General features: G+C 36.1%; 2 protein-coding genes across 2 annotated transcripts; one reads left to right on the forward strand and one right to left on the reverse strand.

Moving 5' to 3' along the window:
- ATG18B (autophagy 18 B-like protein) lies at nucleotides 1–7,879 on the forward strand. The gene is made up of 11 exons (XM_088880510.1): nucleotides 1–201; nucleotides 299–372; nucleotides 2,638–2,711; nucleotides 2,801–2,910; nucleotides 3,799–3,890; nucleotides 4,129–4,241; nucleotides 4,829–4,948; nucleotides 6,410–6,555; nucleotides 6,732–6,845; nucleotides 7,459–7,524; nucleotides 7,635–7,879. The coding sequence occupies exons 1-11, from the start codon at nucleotides 143–145 to the stop codon at nucleotides 7,762–7,764; spliced, it is 1,098 nt and encodes a 365-aa protein (XP_088736636.1). The 5' UTR covers nucleotides 1–142; the 3' UTR covers nucleotides 7,765–7,879.
- A 150-nt stretch (nucleotides 7,880–8,029) lies between these two features.
- On the reverse strand, nucleotides 8,030–11,067 carry LOC105162887 (uncharacterized). Its single transcript, XM_011081047.3, has 5 exons — nucleotides 10,860–11,067; nucleotides 10,578–10,771; nucleotides 10,046–10,130; nucleotides 8,427–8,492; nucleotides 8,030–8,311 (listed from the first exon to the last, which is right to left on the reverse strand). The coding sequence occupies exons 1-5, from the start codon at nucleotides 10,941–10,943 to the stop codon at nucleotides 8,219–8,221; spliced, it is 522 nt and encodes a 173-aa protein (XP_011079349.1). The 5' UTR covers nucleotides 10,944–11,067; the 3' UTR covers nucleotides 8,030–8,218.
- Nucleotides 11,068–11,967: the final 900 nt, after the last annotated feature.

An 11,967-nucleotide genomic window follows, 5' to 3' on the forward strand; every position in this document is an offset into this window, starting at 1 on the left:
TACACCACAAATTGTCGTACCCGACACTTTACTCTCAACAAAACCAGAATTCCACGCTAAGTTGAAACGCATCTAATGCTGCAACGACCGAAGGAATCGACGATGTTCGCTGAAGAACATTGAGAATTTCCGCGTCTGCAATATGGCCAATCAATCCTCGTCTCATCCCATACTCTGCGCTTCCTTCAATCAAGATAATAGGTATTTTCCTCCAAAAAATCATGATTCGTGATGGGTAAAGCGGTTTCAGTTTCATGTATTGCTTTTTAAATTTTAATTGTTTTGGGGTTTGTTTCAGCTGCTTTGTAATTGGAACGAGAGATGGCTTCAAAATTTTTGACTGTGAGACGGGGAAGCTCCTTCATGAACGAGGTGCTATATTGTGTCTGTGGTTGTGTCTTAAAGTTTATGTGAAAGTTTTAATTTTGCGTTGCCCGTGAGTATTTTTGTGAAGTGTTTTGCTGTTTGAATTGCCTAGTTGAATTGTGGAAAAAAGTTGTAATTTATGTTGTATCAGTACTCATGTTTGTGGAGTCTATATATGATCACTTTTTGGTCTCATGATAAAGCAAGAAGAGTGACTCAAAAAATGTGCTCAGAGAATTTCTTGTCTGTCTTTGTGATCCCTTGGTATGAAAAAGCTGTTGAGACTGTAAATACTTAAGTACTGATTGAATTGGCTTACCTTTGATGTGCTTTTTAATCTACGTGAACTCTGAAGTTATTCCACCTTTTCATCCTACCTATCATTGATTCTGCTATCCAATCGCATATAAGAATCGATAATAGTACAAGGATCAAGGAGCTGGGGGGTGACACTTAAGTACTTCTCTTTTGAACTCCCATTATCCGGATATGCAGATAGGCCATGAACTTTCTGTGAACTTTTTACTCTTCTTTGGCTCAACATGCATCGGCAGCAATCTACATGACCTGCTGTCATGTCTCGTTTGTACTTTGGCAATGGAAACTGCGTAGATTGGTTTCCAGTTGTGAATAAATGTTTTATGATCTTTGGGTAAGTACATAGTATTACTGAAGGTGGCTATCATTCATATTTATGAAGAAAATGAAAACATAAATCGATCAAGTGAATCTAGAAGCATAAAGATGACTGTGAATACTTTTTTGCTTCAATTGCATGAAAGAATAGCCATACTCATTATTGATATTTATTAGTGATTTTGTATATATTGAGTGATTGCTGAAATATGCATATGTGTCACTAGCAAAGTGCACTAGCTATCGAGTAGTATAATAAATATCATTCCCATGAGGATTTAAATGAAATAACTACCAAAATTTTAACTAATCTACAATTATCTAGACGATTGTGAAACAAGTGATAGACTGCTACTACGAAAAATAACTACTAATGAAAATAAATCAAACTAACGTGTTGGAGAAGATTTAAGAGTGAGAAAGATGCTAAGGCTATTGGTCCACCTAATTGATCTAATGAATGCAGAATGCACAAATTAATCTAGCAGATAATGTTTTCATACACTGAGGTTTTTCCCAAGTTAATTCAATATACTCTCTCGAGCTATATTAGACCTATTATCATCAAGGAATTAGTGGATTCCTCTAATCTAAAACTCGTAACAATAATGCATTAAGATCAATGAAAAACCTATGTAATCAAATGAATTACGTTTACCTATGTCTACATGTCATTCAATTCACACCATGAATTACCTTGTCCACTATGTCGAATTCCCTCTCAGTTCATCAATATAATTAATTAAATCTAACAGTTGATCATGATCTCAAATTATAAAAACAAGAATAGTAACGCATGGATATACAAAAACAAAGTTGTAGATTAATTCGATAAAATACTTAAAACATTGTCTCAATTAGGTTTTCCAAAAACCCTAGCAAAAAGTAAATTAGTTCATGCTAACTAGATCTAACACAGAGAAGAAAAATTTAGAAAAACTCATGGAATAGAAAATCGGGCGTGAAATGGTTTTCACTTTGGTGTCGGATCAACTTCTCCCACTCGTCACCTCGTCTTCTCTTCGTGCTTTCATGTGAATTTCAGAATTTTCTCCCTTTTTCTCCAGGAAAAAGAACGTCCTCGACCTTCTTCTCTTCCTCCTATTTGTATTAGTTCCCTAGATGTGGTAAGAGAGGAAGAGAGTCCTAAGTTTAGTCTAATTCTCTTTCTTTCCTTCCTTATCCTCTTCCTACCATACTTCTCAACATAATTACAAGGAAATAAGCTGCTCCACATAATATTTTGACTCAACAATTATGTTGGGGACTCCTCAATTGACGCATGTCTGATAACCCATGGGTCAGGGCCCAGGGGTAAAACTAGATTCAGCTCTCTGTTAGACGGATTCCTGAGTCACGGGTTAAACTGACTTTGATCTTCTGTTTGCTGACTTTCTAATAATGCGCGGGTTTTCTTGATACGCTTTTTGCTGCATTTTTGGACTTTTCTCGCACTTGAGATGTTTTCTTGCAACTTGCTCTCTTTACATGAAAGCACCTAAAAAATGTCACAAATAAACCCAAGAACAGGCATCATGTCACAAGAATATAGGGATATCAACAGCAAAAATATATCGTACAATTTCCACTAATCATTGAGCTTTAACTAATCGAGACTTTGATTTCGTGTGCCAGTTATTGGGGCATTCATTATTATTGAAATGCTATACAGAACGAGTCTTCTTGCCATAGTTGGGGCTGGTGAACAGGTTTTCTTTTATTGTTTGTACTTTTGGCCATTTCTACTTTTTAATGCAACTTATTTTCTGATTGATTATTTGTCATTGGCTTCCACCAGCCATCTTTATCACCAAGGAGGTTATGTTTGTTCAATACCATTAAAGGAACTGCTCTGCGAGAACTCAACTTCTTGACTTCCATCGTTGGTGTTCGTGTAAGTAGGGAAAGGTAGATTGTTCACATATTTACCTCCTCTCTGATTCTTGGTATGAGAATCTATCAAATTAAATCCAATGTGCGGTTGAATGAGTTATGATTACTTGGTATTCCATTAGAGATGTGTTGAATGTGCTTCAAAGAAGTAGTTCTTGAGGTCCTAAGGTGATGATACCAACTTACAGACTGTACTTTTGACTAATTATTTATTTATTATATTTCACTGTAATATTGTTCACCAACATGGTTTTCTCAGATTTATATCGACGAATATTGCACCTAGTGGCAACCAGGAAAAAGTTGGTTTGACTGTTATCTAATAGATGCAATTAGCATTGAACAGAAATATGATGCTGTCATCACAGAAACCACCAGGTTCAGACACAAACATCAATGCATATGAGGAATTTCTTATCTTTTGCAGATTTATGCATTTCTATAGTAACTGGGAGTGGGGCCCACATGGAATATAATAACTTCTTTTTTCTTGTTAGAATCCCTCTGCTAACTTTTAGCTCTGACTAGAACTAGAATTGGTGCAAGACATAAATTAAATAGGATCAAAGAAATATCAGATTTTGTTATGATGGATGTCATTCACGTCTAATTTAGCTCATTCTTAGGTAAACTTAGCTTTTGTTGCTTGGTTATTGCATATCAGAGACCTTCTCATGGTGAAATACATGTTTTATGGCTTAGAAATTTTGTCTTATCTGAATGTTTGCTGTTACTTTGTTCAATTATCTTTCTAACCACGTGCTGTTCTTCTAAATCTCACTCTGGTATAAATACTGACAACTGTAGTCATCTTTAAGGTTTTATCAGCAAAATGTGCATCTTTTTTTTATTCAGAAATTATTTCAAGTTTCTTAGTTCCGTGGAATTACTTTGTATGTGCAGATTGATAGTTGTATTGCAAGAGCAAACATATATTTATGATGTTAACAGTCTGGAAATAAAGCGCGTCATTGATACAGTGCCAAATCTAAAAGGTCAGTTTGAATAATCTAGTTTCGGGTTCTGAGTAAGTTGCAATCTGTTATAATTTTTTCATTTTCCATAGATTGCATGAGATGAACTAATCCTATTATATTACCAGTGGGTGAAGTCTCCAGGACATACCATTGCAGTTGACAAAGTGAAATAGTTTCTTTAGACATTATGTTTCCCAAACCCTGGAATTCAGGCCCTTAAATCCTTTTTGTTTTTTCTTTCCTTTTTTTCATGCAGGACTTTGCGCGTTTTCAGCAAGTACAGATAATCCCTACTTGGCTCTTCCAGCTAGTACAATGGAAGGGTCTGTATTGGTCTACAATGTTATAGATCTGCAGTCCCACTGTGAGGTTGTGTTTTGAATTCTTAGTTGCATAACTGAGTCTTGACAGCATATCATGTGACATGTGATCAACTGTATGTCAGTTTGACATTACCATCATCATATTTGAGAGTTCTTTGAAGATTATCAATTTTTTCCCAATAAGTTTTACCTTCAGTTGGCTTAGTACTAGTCTGGTCTTTTTCTTTACCATCAGCATGTTAATGAAAACTCGAATTTACTTAAATTTGAACCACTGCCTAATGGATTCCCTTTTGGGTTTGACGCCCTCAGCATCTGTGAAAGGTAGGGCTAGACCTTTGCTAGCTATGGATATCAGCGCAAAGTTGATTGCTTTCTAAGATAATGTGTTGCCTTGTTAGAATGACGGGCAGGTACTGAGCGAAGATATGCACCTGTTTTTTCCTGTGTTCAATTTTCTGTGTATGATATGGAGAAAAGTTTTGACTTGATTGTCCCTTGCAATAGTTTGTTCTGGGGTCGTAATAAACATGAAGTACAATTGAATAAGATTAGGTTTTTATGGGTATTATAGTATGTTCAGGAATTCCTTACTATCCTTCAATCCTCCAATCTAATTAATGTAAAATGCAGATACATGCCCATCGCTCGCCATTGGCTGCCATGGCCTTTTCTTCAAATGGGATGTACATAGCAACAGCATCTGAACAGGGGACCATAATTAGAGTTCATCTAATTTCAGAAGCAACTAAGGTGAAACAGCAAAAGCTCGTTTAAGATTATGTCGAAATATGATTGCTTACCTTTTCCTTTTTCTCCTATCCTTGAAAGAATGAAGCAATTATGCAATTCTGACTTCTGAGTCATTTTATTAGTATATATTAATATTATGTTCTATTTTTACATTGCTGTGATGATTGAGGTGCTTATACTTGTCACTGATATCAGATTCTGTAAGAAAACCTTGTAGCTATTTAAATGTTCTAATTATTGCTTTCATGACAAGGCAGAATAGTTTTGCATCTCCTGAGATGTTCAGTTGTCAGAATTGGTCTATTCCCCGACTTGTGGAGGGGTCAGGATTTGGATGTTGCACATTGGGATTCATACTCCTAGGTTCAGGTGCAGCCCCAAAACAAGGTCAACAGGGGCCGACCCGCCAGTGCCAGGGAACCCCCTACTTGTAATTTATGCAGCAAACATAATATAATATCTTCATGACATCAAAAATAGCAGTCATGGGATACCAGTAGCTACACAACAAACTGTCTTGTCTTCCTTTATCATATTTAGGGTCCAAAAGTTTGTATGGAAGTCCTGAGATTTTTAATTTGTTTTAATAACATCATTATGAGGTTGAAAGATTATATATTGATTTTGCATTAGAGTTAATTCAGATGAGGGTGCCTATACACGTACTGTCAAGGGCTTCATTCAGGAAAAAGAGTTTGAACACAATCAATGTATATTGAGCTCTCCAGACTAGAACTAGACTGAAGATTGTCTTAGTTTTTTGATTAAACTAAAAGACTGTTATACATTCAAGAATTCATAGTTTAATTTAATGAGATTTGTTTGATACAACTTAATTGTGTGAGAGCCCTGGCCTTCAGGCCTTGATAAGAATATGCATGCTCACTTATAAATAAATCAAGCACAACTGGGAACCCCGTCTTGTGATATCCTAGGTCTGCCACTACTTAGGCATTTAGTATCTATTATCTTGGTTACTGAAGTTGAAATGTAATCTCATACATAACCAAAGGTTAGTATGTTATAGAGATTTTTGTGGCTCATGCAGTTGATATGAGCTGTCAAAAGAGGTAAGCTTCTGTTAAATGATCTTGATTCACACTTATAGTTTTCTTCTGACTGATAATGAAAGTTGAATCATTCCACGTTATTGTACCTAGTTCTCCCGTTCTATGTTATTTTCCATTTCAGTCTGTTCTTGATCTAATTCTTATAGCATGTTATCTGGTAATAACTAAAATAACTTGGATGTTCTTAAGATACGGATGCTACATCATATCCATTTGGGATATATACAAGACATTAGGGTACAGTGTTAGACATGTGAACTGCTCTTTGAAATAGAGTACTTTTGTGAACCATCTCTACCTTCAAATACACTTCAATGCATGGTTTCACGAATATTTGACATCATTTTCTCATGTTGCTTGTATGAGAGCTTAATTGTCTTGTGTTTGTCAGTCATACAGTTTCCGTAGGGGCACATATCCGTCCACAATCTTTTCTTTATCATTTGGGCCATCAGCTGATCTTCCAGATATTCTTCTTGCCACAAGCTCTTCAGGTTCTGTCCATATTTTTTCCCTGGGTTTTGATCTGAATGAGAGGTAAAGCCTATCCCTTCAATTCTTCTACTATTATCAAAAACACATTCTCATCCAGTTGATAATCATTAGTTTTGGCTGTCATATTGTCATTGAAATGCATAACTTGGCTACACTAACATGCTTGGGAGCTGGTGGTGTCGTCCAAATTACCCACTCTGCTTTTCCTTTATATCCAGGACAAAAAAATCAAATAGTTTCCTTGGATCAATAATGCCTGGTTCTGTTAGCGATGCGTTGGATCCCGCTCAACATCTTGTATTTCATAAGGCTTTTGCAGCTGGAGTCAAAAGGTTATTTATTTATGAAACCGACATTTATTATTCAATTGCTTGCTTTGGGCATACTGACTACAACAGCATGAAATGTAAAATTGTGCATAGTATTAGATGTAAGTGACAATTTTGAGAATATTTGTAGAAGAATCCATGATTCTATATTGAAAATTGATGAAAAGATTGAAAAAATAATGAGATATAAAGCCTATACTCCTGCGTTTTGTTGTTTCATCTTTTTTCTTGGTTTTGGCCATAGGTTTGGCAGTTGAGATTTTTGAGACGCGGTCGTCTTGCTGAATGTTTACTGTCCACTGAAATTTGGATTGTGATGGCTGTTAGGCGCTTCCATTTGATTTATAAAATTTGTGGGGGAGTCACTCCTATGAATGGCATGTTTCTGGGAATACTGAATTTGTAAGACTTAACAGAGGATTTGAATGATGTGCACAATTATCCTGTCTTAGATTGGTATGGGTACTTCGATTTAGGAAATCCTTGATAAAAGCCAGCGGTAGATGATGAACATCAATCCAAGCTGCCAACATTAATAGAGAATGAGTTACTAAGTTTTTAAGATTATCCTCCTCCTTTAAGCACTTTATGACTCTTTCTCGGTTTTGTCTTACAGTAATGCTGTAGTAAGGAAGACAGAGAAAGCCAGTGGTACATCAATGTCTGACCCTGTGGCTTTGAGGTGAGTTGACACCGATTTAGATTCATTGTGTCTTAAAACAGGAGCAGGTAGTTCACAGCCATTGCAAAGGAGTTTGAATTTCTGATGGAGTTTTGTGTGTAATTTTGCAGAGCTACTGTATCAGTGATAACATTCAGCGGATACTTTCAAGTATATAGTTTCATAATAAACCACAAGCACGAAGCTACATGGACTTTAGAACATGAGGTTAATCTCTTGACAGCAGTTGCAGAGCAATGAGCAAGTCGCTAACCTATATAACCCTAATGTAAAAATACTACCAAGATGAACGACTTTTCCCAGGCTGCAACTCTGATTCTTTTAATGAAAATATGGTAGGGTCAGGTTCAACCTATTTGGCATGTGCCCTTATGATTTCATTGGAAAGTGTGGTTTTGGTTAGAATGTTCTTTTTGTTTGTTCTTTCCTCCTACCACCAATATTTCTCAAGTTGAAGCAATACGTGAAGCATTTGCATTTATGGATTTAAGAAGGGGAGAAACAATTAGAGATAAGAAACTGAAACAGTATTTCTAAATCACTGATACAACAGAATCTGCTAGTGAAATACATGTATAAAGCAATCCAGACCGTACCACAACTTAACATTGTTGCATGGAGAATTAGCACTCCATAACTTAAGGTATCCTCTAACTCTTAACGTTTCCTGACTGAATATTCAAGAGGAATGTCATTATCGGGTCCTAGTCTTCACAAATTTGGCTCTTGAAGCCCTCTTCTCCATCTTTTCTCTCTTCTTTCTTGTCTTTTCATCTTCCTCTACCCCCTGCACCATATTCAAATGGAATCAGAATTGCCCATCACGCTATGGTTAGTACAGGCTTTATGTACTACCTGGGGAGACGCAGAAAGTGGAATCGCATAAGACATTAAATACATACCTCTGAACCATGTGACAAAAATCCTTTGACAAGGCCAAAGAGTTGATATGCTGCAAACCCTGGAATCTGGGAATTGTATGATCCAACCAAGTTAATTTGACTTCATAGAAACAGTAGCAAATAATACCACAGTGACGTCCTTGTCTTAATACATCACTGGATGGATTTCACATGATTATTTTGCAGTTATCTTACAGTAATCTGTGACTCAGAAGTCAACATAACTTTCCATATGTAACTTAGGTGGGCATACCAAAGCTTAAGATCACTTAAGATCGAAAGATTAGAGCTTTTAGTTGATTAAGTAGTTTGTAGCAGGACACTAATGTGAAGTATAAGCTCAAGTTGGTGCAATTGTTAATGACAAATGCTTTCACCTGATTCAATAAGATTTTCAAACTAAAGGGACAGTCACTATATAAGTTCTAACTTCTCACAATTTGCTTGTACCCTGTACTAGCTTCAAATGACAACAAATGACGACAAAATGTCATGACTTCTACTTTCATCATAGCCAGAGATGGTTCATCTTGTCTTGTGATTCCAACTTTGAAACTTTTCAGTGTCAACAACATCAATAGAAGCACTAATCAGGGACAGGGTTTCAACTGTAAAAGTTATCACGTCGCTCACTAAGCATGATCTCCCATGAAGGAAGAAGTATAGAGCAAGAAGCAAATGGTACCCTTGAAGAGCTGATTAGCTTCTAGTGATGCTTTCTTCTCACCCATCATGTCAGGTCCAGTAACCAAGTCACCTTACTATTGGGTTGATTATACAAATTGAAACATAGTCCAACTCAACAAGGTGGCAGCTGCATATGGCCACTGTGCCCACCGTAAACTATCCAATCTGGAACTGTAGGTCACGATAAACAGTGACATTCACTGGGTTTAGGGCCTAGGTCAGGATTGCTGACCAACATTTCTCCTCTGGATTTGCATTCATCGTCCAGAAGTATTCAGAATCAGACTTCAAATTAGCAAATCATTTTGCCAATACTAAACCACAATTACTTAAGAACTATTAGAGATATGTGAACCTCAATTCAACTACCAATGTCTTTGCTGTTATTTAGTCCCAATAAGAAGTGTAAAAGTTACCCATTCCCTTGATTCACTTTGGATGAGCCCAGAGACAATGAAGTCCTCTAATACATCTTTACAGCAGTTGACTTTCCTTCAAATGCTCTCAAGTATATCATCTTGGTTAGGCACATTTTCCTCACCTACCTATTTCACTATTGTGTCTGACGATATGCTGCAGATTTCTGGAAGTCCCTGCGTTACTTAGGAATTCCTGATTAGCCTACTAATATACTGTCAAAATCCTGAACTGCTTGCTTCCAGATGAACTATGTATCAAACTTTAGTTTTGTTGAGAAAAGGTTCACGATGAAAGCAACCCCTCCTTAAGTAATTGCTTCAAAAGATATATACTGCTCAAGACTCTAATAACGGGTGGGAGAAAAGCTAAAATGTTCTATATGAAAACCTAAAACCACCGGTACCCAAAATTATTGCTCCAAGTTAAACATACATGCTAGATGATATTAATTGCATATCAGAACCCTTTTCTTTCCTTTCTAACCTTTTAGAGGAGGCAGATAAGAAACTTACCACCAAGTATATGTACCAAAATTTGTCAGAAATGATGGAGCTGAGTTGGACGAAACATGTAATGTATATCACATCATGCAAATATCTGCAACAAAATGAGGTAGAAAGCAAGAAAGTGGTTACTTCCAAGAAAGAACTGTTTCCTCTGTGCACAAAGGCAACATTATTACATATATCTTCATACAGTATGGAGTATATACCTCCCTTAATAAAGACAATAAACCTAAGAGAAATCTTCATTTTACAGCAAAACTTGGGAATAACCATCCAAAACATGGTCATCAGTGCTGCAGAAGCTAAGGATACACAAGTGAAGAAGCAATCTTCCAATTTTACATTGTTTTGAAGAAAAAAATAGATGTTGCAATTTTACAACGACTTGAGGACGATGCAATCTATAGCAAATTTACAAAAATAACATCTTCGCTATATCCAAATTCAGCACTGATTATGTCATGATTTCTCATAGACTCACCATTAAACCACCCAAAACAGAAATTAGATACTCCCATCTGAGAAACAAATCACATACCCACAAATCCCACCGGTACTCATGTCAAAGCCGCCGTCTAGAAGCTCCCCATCGTCAGTATAAGAAGGCTTGGCCATGGCGGCGAGCTGCTGGTACGGTATAACGTAGGCGAGCGAAGTCAGAATCAAGCCCGCCCAATGCTTCCACGTGAAACTCGAGTAGAATACTCCGATCCTTATCACTACATATATAGCCTGCCTCAAAAATGTCACCAAATTCAATCAATCAGGCGACAGAAATCAAGAAAGCGGCGACAAATCGGAAGGAGATTTCAGCAGTTACGTTGGAGGCGAGGATGAGGCGGAGGAGGGTCCTCATGTGGCGGGCGTTTTCCTCTTTGCGTTTCTTCGCTCCTTGATTGGCCATGGTCGACGGGACGGTGTCGCTTTTCGGGGGTTGCTGAAGGTGCCGGAGAGCGGACGAGGAGGAAATGGTGACCAGACAAAAAGGAGGTCAGCAGAATTACATGGCACTTGAAATGACGAATCTACCCCCCGTCTCGATGCTTTGTTTCTAGAAGTGAACGGCAGTTGATCAAGGTCATTAGAGTTATTCGCAATCTTGGGCCGATTATTGGGATTTAGATGGGCCCAAATAATTGGATTCTGTTAGGCCCATTGGGCTTACATTTTTTAGGCCCATCATAAAAAAACAAAAAACGATTCTTTCTTTCTTTCTTTCTTTTTTAAACTAAATTTTTTATATAAAAATATGGCTTAATTTTTACAGAGCCTGACTCGTAAAAGGAGACCGGGTCGAGACTCATACGAGCTGATTGAACTTATAGAATGATGAGCTACTTAAATAAAAATATTACTTTATACGGTTAATTACACTTAGATCGCTTTTAAAAATATGAAATTATATTTTTTTTAAAAAATTTAAAATTATATTTACATCCCCTTTAAAAATTTTCTATATATACCTGATCTTTTTTCGTTAGGGTTTGACTAAAAATACCGACATTAACAAAAAAATTATATAAATTTTTTATTTTGCCCTTTATTTAATATTTTTAAATATATTTTTATATTTATAACAGGACAATTGTAATATATATATATAGAGTGATGTTAACATCATTCTATTTTTTCCGTTATAAGTACAAAATTATTATATAAAAGTATTAAATGAGCGGTAAAATTAAAAATTTTGCTAACGTCAATATTTTTCTTTCAAACGCTAACAAAATGGGATTAGGTGTAAACAATGAATTTTTGAAGGGAATGTAAGTATAATTTTGAAACTTATGTGAGAGAATATAATTTAGTATTTTTGAAGGTCTAAATATAATTAACCCTTCTTTATATAATAAAATTAATATATATATATATATATGTATATATATATTCATTTTTTTATATCATATATCACATAATCATGACAGCAC

Source organism: Sesamum indicum, linkage group LG5 (genome assembly GCF_026168435.1).
Source record: "Sesamum indicum cultivar Baizhima isolate 11 linkage group LG5, ASM2616843v1, whole genome shotgun sequence".
In the NCBI taxonomy this organism is placed as follows: domain Eukaryota; kingdom Viridiplantae; phylum Streptophyta; class Magnoliopsida; order Lamiales; family Pedaliaceae; genus Sesamum; species Sesamum indicum.

What these genes read in the sequence shown, in the direction of transcription:
- LOC105162887 (XM_011081047.3), bottom strand. Translation starts at nt 10,943, where the DNA reads ATGGCCAATCAAGGAGCGAAGAAACGCAAAGAGGAAAACGCCCGCCAC. An exon ending in AGTACCGGTGGGATTTGTGG is followed by an intron (nt 10,131 to 10,577) that starts GTATGTGATTTG and finishes ATTTTGTTGCAG; the next exon opens with ATATTTGCATGATGTGATAT. An exon ending in TTTGGTACATATACTTGGTG is followed by an intron (nt 8,493 to 10,045) that starts GTAAGTTTCTTA and finishes TACAATTCCCAG; the next exon opens with ATTCCAGGGTTTGCAGCATA.
- ATG18B (XM_088880510.1), top strand. Translation starts at nt 143, where the DNA reads ATGGCCAATCAATCCTCGTCTCATCCCATACTCTGCGCTTCCTTCAAT. An exon ending in GGTTTTGATCTGAATGAGAG is followed by an intron (nt 6,556 to 6,731) that starts GTAAAGCCTATC and finishes CTTTATATCCAG; the next exon opens with GACAAAAAAATCAAATAGTT. An exon ending in TCTGACCCTGTGGCTTTGAG is followed by an intron (nt 7,525 to 7,634) that starts GTGAGTTGACAC and finishes GTAATTTTGCAG; the next exon opens with AGCTACTGTATCAGTGATAA.